This window comes from Grampus griseus, assembly GCF_964374135.1.
Source record: "Grampus griseus genome assembly, chromosome: 6".
NCBI lineage: Eukaryota > Metazoa > Chordata > Mammalia > Artiodactyla > Delphinidae > Grampus > Grampus griseus.
In genome coordinates, this window is record NC_139000.1 from 789,910 (window position 1) to 807,783 (window position 17,874).

The 17,874-nt window shown below is 64.2% G+C and overlaps 3 protein-coding genes across 7 annotated transcripts; 1 reads left to right on the forward strand and 2 right to left on the reverse strand.

Annotated features, from left to right (window-relative positions):
• Positions 1 to 627: 627 nt before the first annotated feature.
• On the forward strand, positions 628 to 2,671 carry CLIC3 (chloride intracellular channel 3; the record flags this gene model as incomplete). Its single annotated transcript, XM_082656791.1, is given in 8 exon segments — positions 628 to 643; positions 646 to 662; positions 1,454 to 1,550; positions 1,553 to 1,559; positions 1,640 to 1,765; positions 1,886 to 2,001; positions 2,073 to 2,242; positions 2,331 to 2,671. Coding segments are annotated over 8 exon segments (708 nt in total). The 3' UTR covers positions 2,490 to 2,671.
• Positions 2,672 to 3,154: 483 nt separating this feature from the next.
• PAXX (PAXX non-homologous end joining factor) lies at positions 3,155 to 4,721 on the reverse strand. Of its 5 annotated transcripts, none has more exons than XM_082657438.1 (7): positions 4,530 to 4,721; positions 4,398 to 4,458; positions 4,107 to 4,156; positions 3,909 to 4,011; positions 3,673 to 3,744; positions 3,451 to 3,535; positions 3,155 to 3,347 (listed from the first exon to the last, which is right to left on the reverse strand). In XM_082657438.1, the coding sequence occupies exons 1-7, from the start codon at positions 4,652 to 4,654 to the stop codon at positions 3,292 to 3,294; spliced, it is 552 nt and encodes a 183-aa protein (XP_082513564.1). In that variant the 5' UTR covers positions 4,655 to 4,721; the 3' UTR covers positions 3,155 to 3,291. The 5 variants fall into 5 exon arrangements, with proteins under 5 accessions (XP_082513564.1, XP_082513562.1, XP_082513565.1 ...); XM_082657436.1 differs by having other exon boundaries at positions 3,176 to 3,351; positions 3,821 to 4,011; XM_082657440.1 differs by having other exon boundaries at positions 3,196 to 3,351.
• A 9,839-nt stretch (positions 4,722 to 14,560) lies between these two features.
• PTGDS (prostaglandin D2 synthase) lies at positions 14,561 to 17,874 on the reverse strand. Its single transcript, XM_082656984.1, has 7 exons — positions 17,697 to 17,874; positions 16,748 to 16,887; positions 16,561 to 16,637; positions 15,903 to 16,019; positions 15,664 to 15,765; positions 15,071 to 15,096; positions 14,561 to 14,704 (listed from the first exon to the last, which is right to left on the reverse strand). The coding sequence occupies exons 1-6, from the start codon at positions 17,808 to 17,810 to the stop codon at positions 15,071 to 15,073; spliced, it is 576 nt and encodes a 191-aa protein (XP_082513110.1). The 5' UTR covers positions 17,811 to 17,874; the 3' UTR covers positions 14,561 to 14,704.

Here is a 17,874-nt window from a genome sequence, read left to right on the forward strand (position 1 = left end):
CCGGGTAAAGACACCTGAGCCCGGCCCGTCCCCCTCGGGCACGTTTGGAATGTGGGCCCTGCCCTGGGTGGGGGTGGGGGGGCTGTATCTAACGGAGATCAGTACGTGGGAGGGGGGCGCCCCTCCCAAGAATTTATCACTCCTGTAGTGCCCTGGTCGGCAGATGCGGAAACAGGCTGTGGCCGAAACAGGCTGTGGCCGGGCTCTTCATCTCCCTCCCGCTCCTCGGCTTTCTGGGCTGGGAACCCTCACAGGCGGGGGGTGGGGGGGGGGGTGGGGGGAGTGGGGGGGGTGGGGGGTGTCCACTGCAGGGAGGGCTGTTGGGCTCACGGTGGGGGCGGCCCTGCTCCAGAGCTGCCCCCTCCCAGGTCGGCACCCCGACTGCCAGTGCACTGGCCTCCTCCACCACTCCGCCCCCCAAGCCGTGGCGCCCCCGGTCCAGCTCCCAGCACTCAGTTCTCCACGGTCACACCTTCACGCCGGCACTGAGCCCTGGCTGCCTGTGCGGCACCTAGGTGACTCCACAGGGCGGGCTCCCGGGCCGGGGAGGGCGGGGCGCTCGGGGACCCTTAAAGGGAGCTCCGCACGTCCTCGCCCAGGCCCTGCCGCCGCTCGAAGCTCCCCACCATGGCTGAGACCGCCAAGCCCGGCTGTTTGTCAAGGTGCCGGGCTGGCCGGGCTGCAGGAAGGTCTGGGGAGGGCTGAAGGGTGGGTCTCTGCGGCACGGTCCGCACCCCTTGCCCTGCGCTAGGCTCCGGCTGTCCTTGGAGGCTGCGTAGGTGGGGGCGGCGAGGGGGGTAGCGCCGGTGAACCATTCCCAAAGGGCTTGGGGTGGCCTCACCCTGACTCCCAGCCTTGACTCCCGGGCACAGCCCAGCCCTCCTGAAGGAAAAGCCCCTGGGGGGCGGGCACGTAGCAGGCAGGGAGCAGTGCCGAGGCCCGGTGGAGGCTGGGGTCAATGCAGCAGAAGAGGGGCTGTGCCAGGCAGCCTCCGTGCCTAGATCTGCCGACCCCAGTGAGGGGCCGCCAGGGCCTGGCCTCCTCCCACCCTTGAAGCCCGGGGCAGCGAGGTACCCGGTGCAGCAAAGTGAATCACTCCGGAAACAGCTCACTTGTCCCACCCCACCCTTGCGACCAGCCTGCAGGCCCTGGTGCCCAGGGGCCTGGCCTCAGCCCATGCTCTGAAGATAAGGGCCGAGGGACCAAGCTCCAGAGCCAGGCTCCCGCCTCTGCACCCCTCACCCCGGTGCCCTGGCCCAGCCTCCAGGCTCTCAGCAGCGCTGCAGCCCTCCCCGCCTCCCAGGGACCGAGTGAAGGGCCCTCGCGGCCGCTTGTCCAGGCCATGCCCAACTGAGTTGGAGCCCTAGCCTTGCTCCAACCTCTTGGCAGTGGGAGGCCGCGGGGCTCCTGGGTGTGCTCCCTGCTCCGACGCCCCTCTACGCCTCCCATCCAGGCAAGCGAGGACAGCGAGAGCGTGGGTCACCGCCCTTCTTGTCAGAGGCCCCACGATCCTGCTTCTCAAGGCGTGTCCTTCACACTCGCCACCGTGGACCCCGCAGGTGAGCCCCTGCCCTGGGAACCCCTTGCTGGCTCTGGCCCTCCTTGTGCCAGCCGCTGGCACCCTGCCTTGTGCCCACAGGTCCCCAGATGTGCTGAAAGACTTTGCCCCGGGTTCACAGCTGCCCGTCCTGCTGTATGACGGCGACGCCAAAACGGACACGCTGCAGATTGAGGAGTTTCTGGAGGAGACGCTGGGCCCCCCAGAATGAGGGCCCGGTGCGGTGGGAGGGGCAAGATGGGGCCCTCAGGCAGGACACCCCCAGGACAGAGCCCGGGGCCCCGCAAGGGGCAGCAAGGGTCTGACCCAAAACCCCTCCACCCTCAGATTCCCCAGCCTAGCGCCCAGATACAAGGAGTCCACCGCGGCGGGCAATGACGTCTTTCACAAATTCTCCGCCTTCATCAAGAACCCGGTGCCCGCGCTGGACAATGATGAGGAGGGTCCGGAGACACGGCGAGGCTGGGGGAAGTGGCGCCCCCGGCCGGCTCCTCACCGCGCTCCCCGCCCCCAGCCCTGTACCAGCATCTGCTGTGCGCCCTCGCCAAGCTGGACAGCTACCTGCGCGCGCCCCTGGAGCACGAGCTGGCGCGGGAGCCGCAGCTGCGCGAGTCACGCCACCGGTTTGTGGACGGCGACCAGCTCACGCTGGTCGATTGCGGGCTGCTGCCCAAGCTGCACACCGTGAACGGGAGCGCCGGGCCGGGGGGGGGGGGCAAAGCGGGGCGGGGCGGACCCTCGAGGAGACCCCGACCGCGCCCCTCGCCCGCAGACGGTGTGCGCGCACTTCCGCCAGGCGCCCATCCCCTCTGAGTTGCGCGGCGTCCGCCGCTACCCGGACAACGCCCTGCAGGAGAAAGAGTTCAACTACACGTGTCCACACGGCGCCGAGATCCTGGCGACCTACCGGCCCGCCGTGCGCCCCCGCTAGCGCGCCCGCCTTCCCCGCCACCCGCCCGCTCCTCTGCAGCCCCAGAAAGGCATCTCTGCCTCAGTGAGCGGGTACGGACATACGAGGACCAGAAGCCCCGCAATTTCTGCCACCCCCAAACTCCCACCGTGAGACGCTCAGCTCCAGATGACAGCCAGGAAGGACCGGCAAAGAACCCAGTGGGCGGCGTGCGGTCCATACCCCCACTCCTCAGGGATGGCGGGACTGGATTGGGCTCCCAAACCAGTCAGGCCAGGGTGGGGCGGCAGGATGGCTGGGGAGGGTGGGGAACAGAGCCCCGTCTGGGCAACTGGGGTCTCCAGGCCGGAGGGCGGGCCCATATTCCTCAGCTCTGCCCCAGGTGGCAGGCAGGCCACCCCCATCTCCCTGGTCATCTCGTGGGGTTTGCATCAGGGAGGCGTGTGCCCGGAGGGACAAGAGCAGAGTTCTAGCCTCTCAGAGCCCCAGCCCCACCTCACACAACCTTCTTGGCTCCTGGGCTGGCCAGGCAGGGACAGCTGGGCAGGTGGGGAGAGCCGGGCAGCTCCACCATGGAGCGCAGAGCCTGACGCGGCCCCACGCCCAGACCGCAGGCCTGGCAATCCCCGAACCCTCTCCTGGAGCCAGCCCCCAGGAACCAGAGCCTGGCCCTGACCTCTGTGACCTCCGCCAGATGAAGATGTTTATTTGATGGGGAAGGGGCTGGAGGAGCAGGCCTGTTCCTGCCTGGCAGCGGGATGGGCAGGTGCCAGTGGGAGGGTCCCAGGGGCTGCCCCTCCCCTGGCAAGCAGCCTCCCGACGGTCACACTTTTTGCTGCACCTTCAGGGGTCGTCGAAGTCTACACCACCAGCTGGTTTCTTGCTGGGAGAGAAGAGGGAATGACACCATGGGGGTGTGGACGGGCGGGCAGGGTCCAGGGATGGACCCTGGGCACAGGAGGGAGGGGGAGTGGGTGGGCACCTCTTGAAGCCAGGGTTGATGAGAGACTCTCCCGGACACCGCCTCTTGACCCCAGGTCCAGGGCCAGCTCTCTGAGGATCCGGGTCTGGGGAAAAGAGAATGAGGGAGGGGGGCTCTTGAATCTAGCAGGATGCCAGGGCCACAACCCCTTCTCCACACAGACAGATCCTCTCTCTGGGGAAACTGAGTCACCCAACCCAAGTCACAGGTGACAGGCCTTACCTGGTAAGAAGAGCGGAGGGCCCACCTGCCGGGAGCTCTTCCTGGGGCTGCTGGCCGTCTCCTCTGCAGCAGCTGGGGAGAAAGCAGGAATGGAGGCCCCAGGAGGGGGACCCCAGTGAGAGTGTGAGATGCCTACCCCCCACCCTACCTGCCAGCCGCTGCTCCAAGCTGCACACGCGCTCTGCCAGGCCCAGTGTCAGTGCCTGCAACCTGGAGGCTGCCTCTGGGCCCGGCACCTTGGAGAGCTCAAATTCCAGCGCAGAGGGCCCCCCTGAAAGGGTCAGGGATGCTCTGTCCTCCTGCAGGGTGAGAGTCACAGCTTGCTGCTCGCAGGCTGCCCTGGGAAAGGAGGCGGGCTGAGCGCTGTGACCAGACCCACTCGCCGCTCGCTCCCCATCCCACCTGCCCCCCCCGCCCCCCGCTCAGGGGCTCACCTGAAGCGGGGGGTGATGTCTTCAGCCGCACTCAGGCCAAAACGGGCTTTCTACAGGGCACAGGGACTGGTCACCAGGTGCCTGACACCCTAGGAATACTGGGGACACCCCAAAACTGCCCGACCCAGAGCCGCCCGGGACCAATCTTAGGACTACAGCTACAGAGCCGTGGGAAGGGTGTCTTGACCCTTCCGGGGAATCCCAGGCCGCCCCCTTCGATCCCACACGTGGTCCGCGCTGCGGGCGTGGGGTGCTGGAGGCTGCCGGCCGCCCAGGAGCCCTGTTACCCACGAGGGCCGCCAGGCTGTCCGGCGTGAAGCAGGTGCTCCAAAGCTCCGCGGCGTCCGTCACACTGCAGGGGAGGGGCTGTCAGGCAGGACCGCCCGCAGAGCTGCCCGCAGCCCTGCGGACCCCGCTACTCACTAGAGGTTGAAGCCGCCGCGTTCCCACGTCCCACTGCCCTCCCCCTCGCAGTAACACACGAAGCGCGGGGGTCCGGGGCCGGGCGGCAGCGTGCAGAGCGGCGGCGACAGCGGCGGCGGAACCATGGCACCTCGGCAGGCGGAGGGACCGGGCGGATCCAGGGCCGCCTCGGGACCTAGGGCCACCTCGGGACCTAGGGCGCCTGCGCGGGCGGAAGGCTTCCGGAGCGGGGACGGGGCCCGTGCCAGTGGGCGGGCTGGGGGTGGGGGGGGCAGTGCCGAGCGGTGCCCAAGGGGCCTGCGCGGGGCGGGGCTCGCTGGGCGGGGCTTAGTCACGGGACGGTGCTTGCACCGGTGGGGGCGGAGCTTCGTGCGCAGGGCGGGGCTCCCGGGCTGGGCCGGCGTGTCCTGAGAGCTGTTTTACGGGACAAGGGCTGTGCAGCGCGCTCCGGGACTCGGGAGCCCGCGCACACTTCGGGGTCTCTTTGAGCCTTACCCCCTGCTCTGTCCCCGCTGAGTCCGGGGTTCCCCCCCTTCGCGCAAACCCTGACTGGGCGCAGGCCGCGCCGGCCACTGCTCTGGCCTCAGACTGCTTTGACCCCCTCGCTGATTGCTGCGGCCTCCCCCTCGCACCCAGCTTCCTATTGTCAACTGAAACAAGTCAAAATACGAAAGTGAATAAAGTACGGTAACCGGTGCAACAGGCTTCCGCCACTCGTTCATGCATTCCACAATGTTTACCCAGCACCTGTTCTTTGCCTCGTGTTGTCCCGGGCCTTGGGCACACCTTGATCAAGAGACAAGGTCTCTGATCTCCTGGAGCTTGTGAGAGCTCATGGGATGGACAGATAAACAAACGAAACATGCAATCCTCAGGTCGTGCCAAGTGCCTGTGACCTGGAAGAAGAGAGAGGTGGAGCGCGCCAGGAAAGAGGGTACCAGGCAGAGGGGGCAGCCTCTGCGGAAGCCCCATAGTGGACACAGAGCAGCTGTGCTCAGGGCTTTGCTAGAGGCCAGGGTGCCCGCAGCGAGGCGTACGAGGGCGGCAGGTGGGTTTGTAGGCTGTGCTGACGCACTTCAAGTATGGCTGCAGCCAGGCCTGCCTCGTCGCCTGCTTCCTCCTATTGGACAACCCTCACGCGACAAGCCCCTTCCCATGAGGCTCCTGCCTCAGGACCTCTGCATTCGCGGTTGTCTCTGCCCGGCACCCCCTTTCCCCAGAGTTACTCACTCCCTTCAGGTGTTCACTCAAAAGTCACCTTCTCGGTGAGGCCTTCCCTATTGTTTTATATCCAGTTTCAGCACCCGGCCCAACATCTCATGTTCTCTCTCCTCTTTCATCTGTTTTCCAGCTTGTCACTACATGGAGTACATTCTGATTAACGTGTTGTGACAGCAGCCTCTACGATGGCCCCCAACCACGTGCCTCCTGCGTTTGCACCTTTGTGTAGCCCTCCCCTGAGTGTGGGCTGGATTGAGTAACTGGCTTCTAGCCAATAGAATGTGGCAGAAGTGATGGGCTGTCACTTCTTTCTTTCTCTGGAATTGCTCACCATGACATGAGGAGTCCCGTGGCAAAGGACCAAGGCCTGGCCAACAACCAGTGAGGGAGCTGAGACACAGACCCTTTCCCAGCTGAGCCTTCTGATGAGAACACAGCCCCAGCCAGTGGCTCGACTGCAGCCTCTCGAGAGATTTTGCGCCGAGGGTCCAGAGCACCCAGGACCGGATTCTTGACCCTCAGAAACTGGGAGACAATACACGCTGTTGTTTAAAGCCACTGAGTTTCAGGGTAATCTGGTCTTCAGCAGTAGGTGACTAATATAGCTATTTATCCTGTTTATTGCCAATTTTCCCCATGAGGTTCACAAGGGCAGGACATTCTGTTTTATCTGCCGCTGTATCCTCAGTGTCTAAACAGTGGCTGGCACGTAGAGATATTCAATAAATATGTAAGTGAGTGAATGCAGAGTGGGGAGTCTTTGGAGGGTTTAAGCGGGGGTGGGCTGGGGAGTGGTACTTCTGATTTATGTGTATAAAGCCCATGTTGAATGCCATGAGGTGAGGGGATGAAGGGCTGTGGGAGTGGAGGTGAGGGGGCCAGGGAGACTAGAGGGCTGCTGAGTTCCTCAGGACAGAGCTGTGCCAGGGGCTCAGAGTGGAGTTGGAGAGAGGTGCAGGGGAGGAGGGGAGAGATCATGGTGACCCCTGCATTTAGGAAGAGTAGAAATGCCCTTCCCAGGACTTCCCCAGTGGTCCAGTGGTAAAGAATCCGCCTTCCAATGCAGGGGACGCGGGTTCGATCCCTGGTTGGGGAACTAAGATCCCACATGCTGAGGGTCAGCTAAGCCCATGCGCCACAACTAGAGAGAGAAAACCTGCACGCCACAGCTAGAGAGAAGCCCACGCGCTGCAAAGAAAAATCCGCGTGCTGCGACTAAGACCTGACGCAGCCAAAAAAAAAAAAAAAGTGCTCTTTCCAAGACGACTGGGCTAAGGCAGGACTGGAGAGGACATGGGCGCCTCTCCTTCGTCTTATGAGCTCTTGATGTGGCTGTATGTCTGATGGAGATGAATGAAAGCTGCTGTGTACACAAGACTCTAGAGGATCAGGCCCAGAGATGTGAGTGCGGAGTCACCAGCCCCCGGGACAGCCTTAAACATTAGTCCCTCCAGGCACAGTGCTCAGGCTCTAGGAAGTTGTCTCTAGGTAGAATGTGGTAGGCTGAATAATGACCTCTAAAGGTATCAGGTCCTTAATCCCTGGACTTGTGTTATCTCATGTGTGTTGACCTAAAACGATAAAATAGCCAGTTATTTTGCCAGCAGTGTGGGTTTATTTGGGAAGAGCAAAGAATCACAATTGAGTGCATACAATCTAGGGGAAACCACAGGCAAATCCGAAGAACAAAAGACAGGAAACTCTTTTATAGAGGAGAAGGGGGAATGGGGTGGGGTGTTCTAAACAGAAGAGTCCATTGGAGGAAACTGGGAGTTGGAAGTGTGGTGGCTTTTCATTGGCTGAACTGTGCTGGTCTCTCACTGGCTGGGCCGTTGCTGGGTGGGAAGAAAAATCTTCCTCCTGCTGGGTAGTAACTAGTAACGTTCCTGTTGGTCTGCAATTGAGGCTGCACAGTATGGGGTGAGGTCTCCCCCTTGTGGCCTCCTGACTATTTTAAATAAGGTTTCTGTTTATTCATCTTTACATGCTTTCGCTAAAAGCATTGCTGGTCAACGGTCAGGTTTTTTACAGATTCAGCAACTTTCGTCCCTTGATGCCAGGAAGGACCTGTCCTGGGTGTCCTGTCCCATGTGGAAGGGAGAGTGCACATATGAGAAGCCTACTGCGATCACATTCACGTAACAAGGAGGGGTAGGAGGGAGATCTCTCAGGAATTTCCCATCTAAAGTTTGTGTCTTAGAACAGCGAAAAGAGCAAGAGCACACTCAACACAGAAAGAATTAAACAAGCACTTCGGGAAGACACAGCTGATGAAAGAAATTTGCACATATTAAGGTATGGGGAAGTTATTCTGGATTAGACATACTTTGGCTTGAACTTTATGCTAATTAGAACAGTCTGTCTTATGGCCCGTCAAACGTAAACTGTATATCTGCTTTAACCATTAAAAAATAAGGAGGAGGAGGAGAAAAATGCATTACCTGATTGTTTAGAATGTCCACTTTGAATACAGGGATAAATGCTGCGTGCTGCCCCCTCCCCAGCAACACCAATGCCAGTATTCCTTCGAAGATGAGATTCCCTTCCCAGACGCCAAGGTCATGCTGACTTGCTGTGTACCTGCTAATCTGTTTTGAAAACTTGAAGAAATGTACCCTTGTCACGTTTGATGTTTGTTGTTCTGACAAGATATTAAACTGTGGTTCAGGCATCCGAATTGGAGCCGGGTGGCCATCGCGGATGTGGTTTCAGACAGTTCCTGCATCACTGGGGACTTGAATTTTCTGAGCTGTATCAGACTCAAGGTCATGACCAACTGTTCTCAAAATAGCATCTGCTAGTTGCTGCCACCAGCAACCTTCTAATCTCAAGATCTCTCCTGGTAACTATGCATTTTGGAGCCCAACCAATTCTTGCTCTATAAGCACCTTCCTTATTGCCAGCTCCTGTTCTAATTCTTGACAATTTACGTAACTTTGCAGTTTTTGCTTGTATAGGCCTCCCCCATTGTGTAGCCTGGGGAACGCAAGTCAAGTGCTTCTTGAATCTGGGTCTCTGCTCTGCAGTCCTCAGTTTAGCTCAAACAAAACTTGTCTCTTCCTCTCGTCCATGTAAATAATCAGTAACCAACCTCAGCTGACTGAGAGGGAGGGTTGGAAAGAAAGAAAAGACACAGTTTAAGAAAAAAAAAAAAAGAGGGAGGTTTGGGAAGAGCCCCCGTGGTTCCTCGGACCCCGTCTCTGGAGGTCAGGAGGGCGTTGGAAAGGCTGGTCCGAGGGCTGAAGGCACCCGAAGCACCGAGGTTTGGGACAATCTTTTTTCCAGTGACCCGGCTCTTTGCAGTCATACTGGTGGGGTCAGAAGAAGGCCGATCGGGGGGCCTTTGTTGGCCACCTAAGGACTTTGGCCTTTACTCTCAGTGAGATGGGACCCACTGGAGTAGTTGCGAGCAGAGGAGGGTGCCAGCCGACAGATCTTACACACGCAGCCCTGGGCTTCCGGGTGGAGAACTGGCTGAAGTCCGCCCCCGTGTGGCCGGAGCTGGGAATGCAGGACTGGGCTGATCCGCAGCCGCCAGGGGCATGACCCTTCCTGGGTCCAGAGGGGCCCTGGGGGGCTGCCCCCCAATGGGCCGTGAAGGGAAAACTGCATCTCCTCACTCCAGATCCTTCCCAGGGGACATGGGAGGGTTGAGTTAGTGGGGAAGGAAGGGACCGAGAGCCTGCTGGAGACTCTTCCCCCCACCCCGCCCCGCCTTAAATCCCTGCTCCTGGGCGATTTCCACCACGTCTTCTCTTGTTCCACGTGGAAGCTGAATGACAACCGATAGATCAGTTGATCAATAGATCAGCTGGGAATTTCCTGGCGGTCCAGTGCTTAGGACTCAGCACTTGCTCTGCCGGGGGCCCCGGCTTTTATCCCTGGTTGGGGAAGAGAGATCCCACCAGCCACACGGCGCTGCCAGGGGCAGAAAAGAAAAGCAAGTTGACTGCGAGTTCATCACCAGTGTCTCTGCGGGCGCCTCTGCTGGTTGGCAGGTGGCATCTTGGCTGGGAGGTGCTGGATCTCTGGGCCTTCCCACCTGCTCCCACATAGTGGGACTGGTGTCAGGCTGGGGGGAGGGGGGAGACCCTGCCCTTGTAGTGTCTGCAGAGGGCCAGAGGCCGGCAGGTCGGCCAGGCGGCAGGGGCGGCGGCGGGGCCTCCAGGTGTTGGGTGCAGGTGTGGAGGGGCTGTCTGCGGTCCCTGGGATGCGGGGCTCTTTATCCCAGTGACCTCGCCGTCGGGTAGGACAGGGCTGTGTTTCTCAGGAAAACTGTCTAACCGAGTGAAGAGCAGAAATGATAGTATAACAGACCGTCACCCAGATGCAACCACCATCAACATTTTGACATATTTACAGCTGGTACGATTTTCTTCTGAACTAGTTACGTGACAGGTACTGTGCCATTTTACCCTCAAATCCTTCAGGACCAGTCCTTGAAGGACCGCGCTGTTTCCCTCAGAAACACACGGCAGGACAGAGCTCTGCCTTGAGGGCGGGGGTCGAGGGAGAAGGGGTGCTGGAAGGCCGCCTGGGGGGGGGAGCGGCGCAGACCCCCTCGGGCTGCGGTTTGGGAGGACCCCAGGGCCTGTGGAGCCCAGGCACGTGCTGGGTGTGGGTCGGGCAACTGCGAGGGCAGCACCCCTGGCCTGGCGCCCGGGGTCAGTGGGGGACCCAGGGAAGCCACTGTGATGCCCTGTCTGACCGATGGAGGATCCTACCACCCGTGGGGCCAAGCCTCGGCCCCTCCCAGGCCTAACGCCTGCCTGGGTGGTGAGGGGTCCCGCTCCAGTCCCTCTGGGTCCCCAGAACCGGCCATGGAGGGGCCTCCCTGCAGGGTTGGAGCTGAGCCCCGCACTGTCCCTCTCCGGGCGGGTCCCAGGCCTCAGGGGGACCCAGAGTGCCCCTGCCCCGGTCCACACGGTTCCTCTGCCCAACCCCCTATTCCTGCCCCCACCCAAGAAAAGCACAGCGCTGGCTTTTCGAGACAGTTTATGGTGCTGGGGCCTGGGGGTGGAGGGAGGCCGCCGCTCTTTGAGGAGGGCTGGGTACCCTGAGCCCCAGCATCACGGGCCTCTTCTCCAACCCCTGGGCTGGGTCCCTGACTGCAAACCAACCGGGCAGCAGCTGTGGGGAGGGGCGGCATCCTCTCACCTCCTCCTGCCCTCCCTGGGCCCGCCCCGGGGCCCCACTCTGTCCCTCCCCGCCGCTGCCCCAGGACGGAGGACCCCCAGAGTGCAGCCCTCTGGCCAGGAGGGGCCTCCCTGGGTCAGCAGGGCACTGGGTCCGGGCCAGCCCCATGCACTCACCTAGGCGAGGGCGCCAGCACACTGGTCTGTGGAAGAGAGCAGGGCCCGAGGAGACACCCAGTGCCCCCTCCCTGGGCTGGAGGCGCTGCACCCTCCCCAGAGTAGCCAAGCCTCCTGGCCTGTGACCCCCCCCGAGGGGCACCGGCCAGGGCACCGCCCACCATCCCCTGGTCCTCCTGTTCTGGGTCCGGGGCCAGTGGAGTGAGGCTTGGGCCCTGGCTCCCCCCGACCCGCCCCCCACCATCAGGGTCTAGGGTCTTTCAGCTCCTGCAGCCCTGAGCCGGCACGGGGACAGCGCTCACCTGACTTGGGCAGCAGGGCGCCCTGGCTGCGGTTCAAGCCCACTTGGGGTACCAGCTGCTGCATCTTCTGGGCATCTTCAGGAAATGGCTCTGGGGCCCGGGCTGAGAGCAGGGAGGGCCAGTGAGCAGAGAGGCAGGGCTGGGAGGGGGAGGGGGAAGTGGGGAGCAGGGGGTGGGGAGGGACCCCAAGGAGACACTGGGAGATGGTGGTTCCACCTGCCACCGAGTCAGAGCTTGCTGCGAAGGGCACGTGGGCACTACAGACCAAACCTTGCATGTGGCCCCCAGAGAAGGCCGTGATGGGCTGAGGGACGCGTCAGGAGTGCTGCCCCTCTAGCTGGGTCACCCACCACCCATCACCCACTGTAGGGCCGCAGCCAGACGTTCCTAACGTCCCGCTTCTGCGTCTTGGAGTACAACACGGTGAAGTGCTTGCAGTCGGCGAAAGCCACCCGGATGTTGGTCTGGGCCATGGCTGGGGAAGCGAGAGCCTGCTGAGCTGGGCGCCGGCTCAGGACGCCCCGTCCCCTCCGCACGGCCCTGGCCGAGCCAGCCCTGCCGCTGCCACCCTCTGTCTCTCTCCCGGCACTGCCCACCTCACCCGCGCTGCTGAGCCGCCCGTCCACGGCATCCTTGGTGAGGGTCACGTCCGTCTTCTGGCACCCGCCATCGGGCCTGGGGAGGAGGACCCCAGCAGCCTGCACAGTAGCCCCGGCCAGGCCGCTGCGGCCCCACTGGGCCCCCTGAGCGGGGAGGGTCCGGGCCAGCCCCCAGCCCCTGAGGACGCTGCCCGACCGTGACACAAACGGCTGCCACTTAGGTGCTGCCGACGGCCGCGCGTGGGCGATGGTGTCCAGCCTGTCCCAGGGCCCACCTGTCCCCGCCGTCACATCGATGCTTAATCACACAGGTGCTTTATAATTCACTTACAGGTCAGGAGACACCGTGGGGGGCAGGGGGACACAGCCTGGGGTTGCGGGGTCTGTGGGGCCTTCCGGTTTCCCCTCCAGACACACACGCACGTGCACACCCACACACGTGCGTGCACGCGTGCACACACGCAGCGCACGCACGCGCACACCCACACGCACACACAGCACACACTCGCAAGCACACACGCACACACCCACCCACGCGCACGCACACAGCACACACCCACGCGCACGCACGCACAGGCGCACGCACGCACGCACAAGGACGCTGCTCCTCCATGCCCAGGCCTCAGGCGGGCCCCTCGGGGAGCAGGCGAGCTGCAGCTGCTGCTTTAACGGCCCCCGCAGCCTCGCGCAGGGTCAGGGTCGGGCCTGGCTCTGGCTCCCTGACGGGTCAGGGACACCTCTGGCTCCTGCTGGCTCACGTCTGACCTCACACCGGCCGGGCCTACGGCCAGTCCGAGGTGGGGCTCCTGGGATCCCTTAAAAGCGGGGTACCCAAACTTGAGGCCCAGGTCGCCGTTGGCCAAAGGGATCACCAAGACTGCGGGCATCTTCATGCTGTCCTTGGAGTCCAGGAAGCCCTGGTCATCTGACACCGCCCCAGCCGTGCACCAGATGCCCTGGAACTGCAGGGAGGGGACAGGGAGAGCTGGGGGGCAGCCCCTGTGCCACAGCCTCCCTGACCTGGAATCGGGGGGCGGGGCAGCTGCCACTCATCCGGTCTGAGGCCTGGGGAGTGGCAGTGAGCACAGCCCAGAGGCGGGGCTGAGGGGTCTGCTGTCCTCCGCAGCACACCCACCCCAAGCTGGACGAGCAGACGGACGCGAGCTCTGTCCCCTGTCCCCAGACATGAGCTAAGCTTGGGCCAGAGAGGGTATGGGCAGGGCTGGGCTGGGCTACCCCAGCCCTCCAGCCTCTCTGGGTAGAACGCAGCCAGAAGGAGGCTGTCTGTGAGGAGCAGGTCTGGCCTAGGGAAGTCTGGACACACCTGGCTGGTGTCAGAGTTGGCCTGGGTGGGGACCTGGGCCCGCTGGGGATGCCGCGAGCAGCGCGAGGGTCCAGCCAACGAGCAGCACCTGCAGCGTGGTGGAGGGTGTCTCTCGTCGACTGCACGGGCTCAGGGGCCGGGTAGGAGAGTTGAGGTGGCCCCTCCCACTGTGCCTTTAGGCCCTCAAGACACCCTGGGGCGCTGGCATGCTGGGACAGAGCCCACTGTGATGGGCTCACGATCGAGGTGCACCCTGGAGCACCTTGGCCCAGTGGCCCCCAGCCACCCCCGGCCAGCACAGGTGTTTCCTCCTGGGGAGGGGCCGTATGCCCGAAGCAAGGGGAGGCGAAGGCCCGGCAGGCGCTCTGGGACGGGGCCCCCAGCCCTTGGCCGAGGCCCAGCCTCAGGCCCCCTCCTCCAGGAAGCGTCCCAGAAGTCCACCCTCACCTCTGAGCCTCACACCCTCGGTGCCTGGGCGGGGCCTGGCTGACGTCTGCCTGGGTGGGGTCTGGTGGGCTGCAGTGGGCACTGCACATTGTGAGCCAGGAGGGCCCAGGACAGGGGCCTGAGAATGGCCACGCCGGTCAGGAATCCGGGGGCTAGCAGACGGTGAGGGACCGCGGGGAGGGGAGACCGTGCTTCGGGTCTCTGGCTCAGCTTTGGTGCCAGAGGCCTGGCGAACGGGCAGGGCCGTGCCCTTGAGGCCCAGGCCAGAGGCCAGGCGACTGGAGACTCTCAGGTAGCCATGGGAGATGGGAGGGTGGCCTGTCTCCAGCCCACTCAGTCAGTCTGTCCCAGTCCAGGGGGGCACGGACACTCCGGCCACCTTCGTCTTGGTCCCCGCAAACCCGTATCTCTGCCCAGCCTGAGTGCACTAATCCCACGCCTTCAAAAACTGCCCTGGGCCTCAGGCCTTTCCCGGACGGGGGGCAGCGGGCAGGCTGTGGGCACCTGACCAGGACCGGCTCAGCTGCCGCTGGGCCTTGAGGGGCTGTGGTGAGATCAGGGCCCCGAGTGGAGTGGGTGGGGGACGCGTCGGCGCTTCCCCTAAGCTGTCCTGGCTTCTGACCCAGCCGTGTCTTCCACTCCACCAGGCGCCTGGCTAGCGGGCCCTTGCTCACCCCTTGGGGGTGTCATGCAGAGCCAGCCTCCAAGATTTTACAGGGGGGGTAGGGAGACCTAAGAGGGCGGCGGTCAGGTCCCGGGGGCCTGCCAAAGCCAGGCCCAGGGGGGCAACGACTGCAGGACAGACAGACAGAGGCCAGGCTGCTGACTTGCTTCCGGAGTTTATTCTCAGAGCTGGGATAAAGCCCAAGGGGCAGGGCCGGTGGCGCAGGAGCCGGGGCTGGGGTCTTGGGGGTGTTGAAGGAAAAGGCTGAGCAGGGCAGCATGGCCAGGTCCTGAGGGCTGGGGTCACCTGGCCAAGAGAGCAGGACCTGTCGGTGTGGCGGGCAGCACCGCAGTCCGGGCCCCGGGCCCCAGGCCCCTGCTGGCTGCAGGCCACGGGGGAATGGCCGTCCCAGGGCCCCACCCCCTGATGGGGGCCTCCCCGCCCTGCTCTCCCCTCCCCTCCCGGTTCCTGTTCCAGCCGCCAGCCCCTCCTACCCCAGCGACCTCGCGGAACCCCGGTGGAGCCCCCTCCTCCTCGGAGCAGCCCCAGGGGCCTGGACGAGCCTTGCATGGTGGGTGGGGCTGTGGGGAGCGTGCACTGAGCGACCAAGTGAGTGAAGGAACGCATGGGCGGGCACCGCTGGGTGAAGGCGGCCCCCAGCACCCCACTCACCTACGTGTTCTCCTCCATGCACTTGTCTGCCAAGAAAAGCCCGGGACGGCGGTCAGCGCCCCAGGCCGGGCCACCTGCCCCGCCCCACCTGTCGCTAACCCCGCGGCCCTGGAGAGCGTCTCGGTTGACCCTCAAACTGCTGACTGCAGCACACCACCCCGCTCCCTGGCCCCGCTCCTCCAAACAAGGAGGGGGTCTCGTCCCTCCGGGGGCCCAGAGCAGGCTGCCTGCCCCAGGGAGGCCGTGGGCGCTGAGACTTCGGGGAGCCCGTGCTGAGCCCAGGGCGCTTGTCCCTGTGTCCCCACGGGCACACCCACCCCTAGGGCTTGCCCCCCACCGGGCTGGGGGCCTACGTATCCTGGGGGCCGACTCGGGGCCTGGCACACAGTGGGTGCGTGGTGAACACGGGGAGGGGGTGTTTCAGGCCAAGGTCACGGTGTGGAGGACAGACCGCCCACACTCTGGAGGCCGTGTACCGGTCAGCGGGCGGTCGGCCGGATGAACCCCAGGCCTCAGCCACCCCCGAATCAGGAGACCGTGTGTCTGCCTGTAACCTGACCTTAATCCCTCCCGTCAGATTAGCGGCCCCTCACCAGTCTGCGGCAGGAAGACAATGCTATCCTCTGTGAAGCCCTGGGCCTTGGCGAAGGTGGCGAATTTCTCCTTGATCTCAGCTTTGGGGGCCTGGGTGCGGCCTGGGGCAGAAGGAGAAGCCGCTGGCCTCCATCCGGGAGACCTCGCTCGGCCCCCACCCCCAGGCTTGGGGAGTCCCCAAGCTGCCCCGTGGGCCGGGCCTCAGGCCGGGCGGCGGGAGCTGGCGTGGGGCACGTACTGTAGAGCGTGGCCATGCGGAAGTCCTGGCCGGGGCCTCGGAAGCTCTCGGTGTAGAGCAGGGCATAGGCCTCGTAGTCTGTCTCCACCACCGACACCTCGTGGTTGCCGCTCCAGTCTGGGGGCCCAGGAGACAACCGCGGTGGGTCGGGGACCCCTGGGGAGGGCGCCTCTGTGGGCCGGCGTGGGAGGGGCCCTGATGCCCCACGCTCTGTCCAGCTGCCTTCCCTGCCCCTCCCCAGCCCGCTGCTTCCTGCCAGCACAGCCCAGCGGCCCCAGACCAGAAGTCCTGGGGGCCCAGCAAACACACAGGCTCAGAAAATCGGGAGTTCATGGGACAGCCACAAACTCTGCAGCCAAACTCCTCTCGGGAGGAGGAGAGATTCGCAGTGGGGAGGTCGTTCCCGGGCCGGGAGTGAGGAGGCCCGAGGTCCTGGGGCGGAGAGCTGCGGAAGGTGTGGGGGAAGCCTTGGGGGCAGCGGGACGGGGCAGCAGACAGCTGGGGAGATTCCATCCCGGGGCAGATCCAGGCCGACCCTGGCAGAGCAGCCATCACCGCCCCCCTCCATGTCCTGCAGGGCAGGGTGTCACCCAGAGTCCCCGACCAGCAGGTGTCACTCCTGAGTTGACCCTGGGGTCTGGCGAGGGGCCCCACTCACGGGGGCTGGTATAGCTGTAGCAGCCTGGGGGGCCTGCAGGACGCAGCAGCAGAGTCCGGGTCTCACACTGGTCTTTCCTGTGGGCAGGTCACCCGCGGGTCAGGGGTCAGGCAGGGGTGGGGGCTGTCCCTAGACCGCGACCATGGGCAGGGAGCTCTCGGCCCCAGAAGCCCGCCCCGCCGCCCACCTGAGGAAGGTAGACGTGAGATTGAGGCCACCGTCTGCCGCGGGGGCCACCACCGACTTGCACATGGACAGCACCTTCTTCTTCTCCAGGAACCAGCTCGAGTTGGAGGCGAGGCCCGAGGTGAACCAGAGCCCCAGGAACTGCGGCGAACGGCCCCCACCCTGGTCAGCCGGGACCCTCCCGGACGCGCCATGGTGGCCGCCCCGCTCCTCCCCCTCCCCTCCCCTCCCCCACTCTCCCCCATCCTTCCCCTCCCCGCCCCTCCCCCGCCCTTCCCCCTCCCCCTCCTCTCTAGCCCGGCCCCTCCCCCTCCACTGGGTCCGGCCTTGCCTGGCCGTGGAGCTGGCGCCAGAGGGCGCCGAGGCCGTCCCTGGAGGGGTCGGAGCAGGGCGCGGGGCTGCGAGACCCACTCCGACTGTTCCCACAGCTCCCGAGGGGGAGCGCGCCGCCAGCTGTGTGTGTGTGTGTGTGTGTGTGCGCGCGCGCGCGCGCGCGGGGAGTGGGGGGAGGGTCGCGAACGCGCGCGCACTCGGTTGCTGTGGCCATCCCCTGGCGCCGCCCTGTGCAGCATCCCCATCTTCGCGCTCGCCCACGGAGTTGTGTCCTAGGACCCAGGTGTGGAAGGTGTGCCTGTTTTCCCTGGGCATCGTGAGCTCGTTGGGCTAACCGTGTTGGGTCAGGGCTGACGGGCACGCAGGTGATCCGCGTGTCTGCATGTGCCGTGTGGGCGCTCGTGGACACAGGTTCTTCCCTGCCAGTCGGGGGTAATGTACCCAGATCTTGGTTGGCGAATTGCCCAGGAAGGCCTCTCGTGGTCAGCCTCCTCCTGCCGGTCCAGCCCTCCTTCCCTTCAGCACCCCCTTCCCAGGGAGAAAATTGGGCCCCAGGGAGCACCCTGCTCCCTACACGGCCCTGTCCCGCCTTGGGGACCCGGCAAGGAGCCCCTCACCTTGTCCTCTTGGAAGTTGGGCTGCAGGGCGGCCTGGGCCTGGGTTGGAATCTGCAGGACCCCCAGGATCCCCAGCAGGGCCAGCCCTGTCCACAGAATGTTCAGAGCGGCCATTCTCCCAGAGCCGAGCAGGCAGCGCAGGCAGAGAGGCAGGCAGGAGGCGCGGAGGCCACCGGGG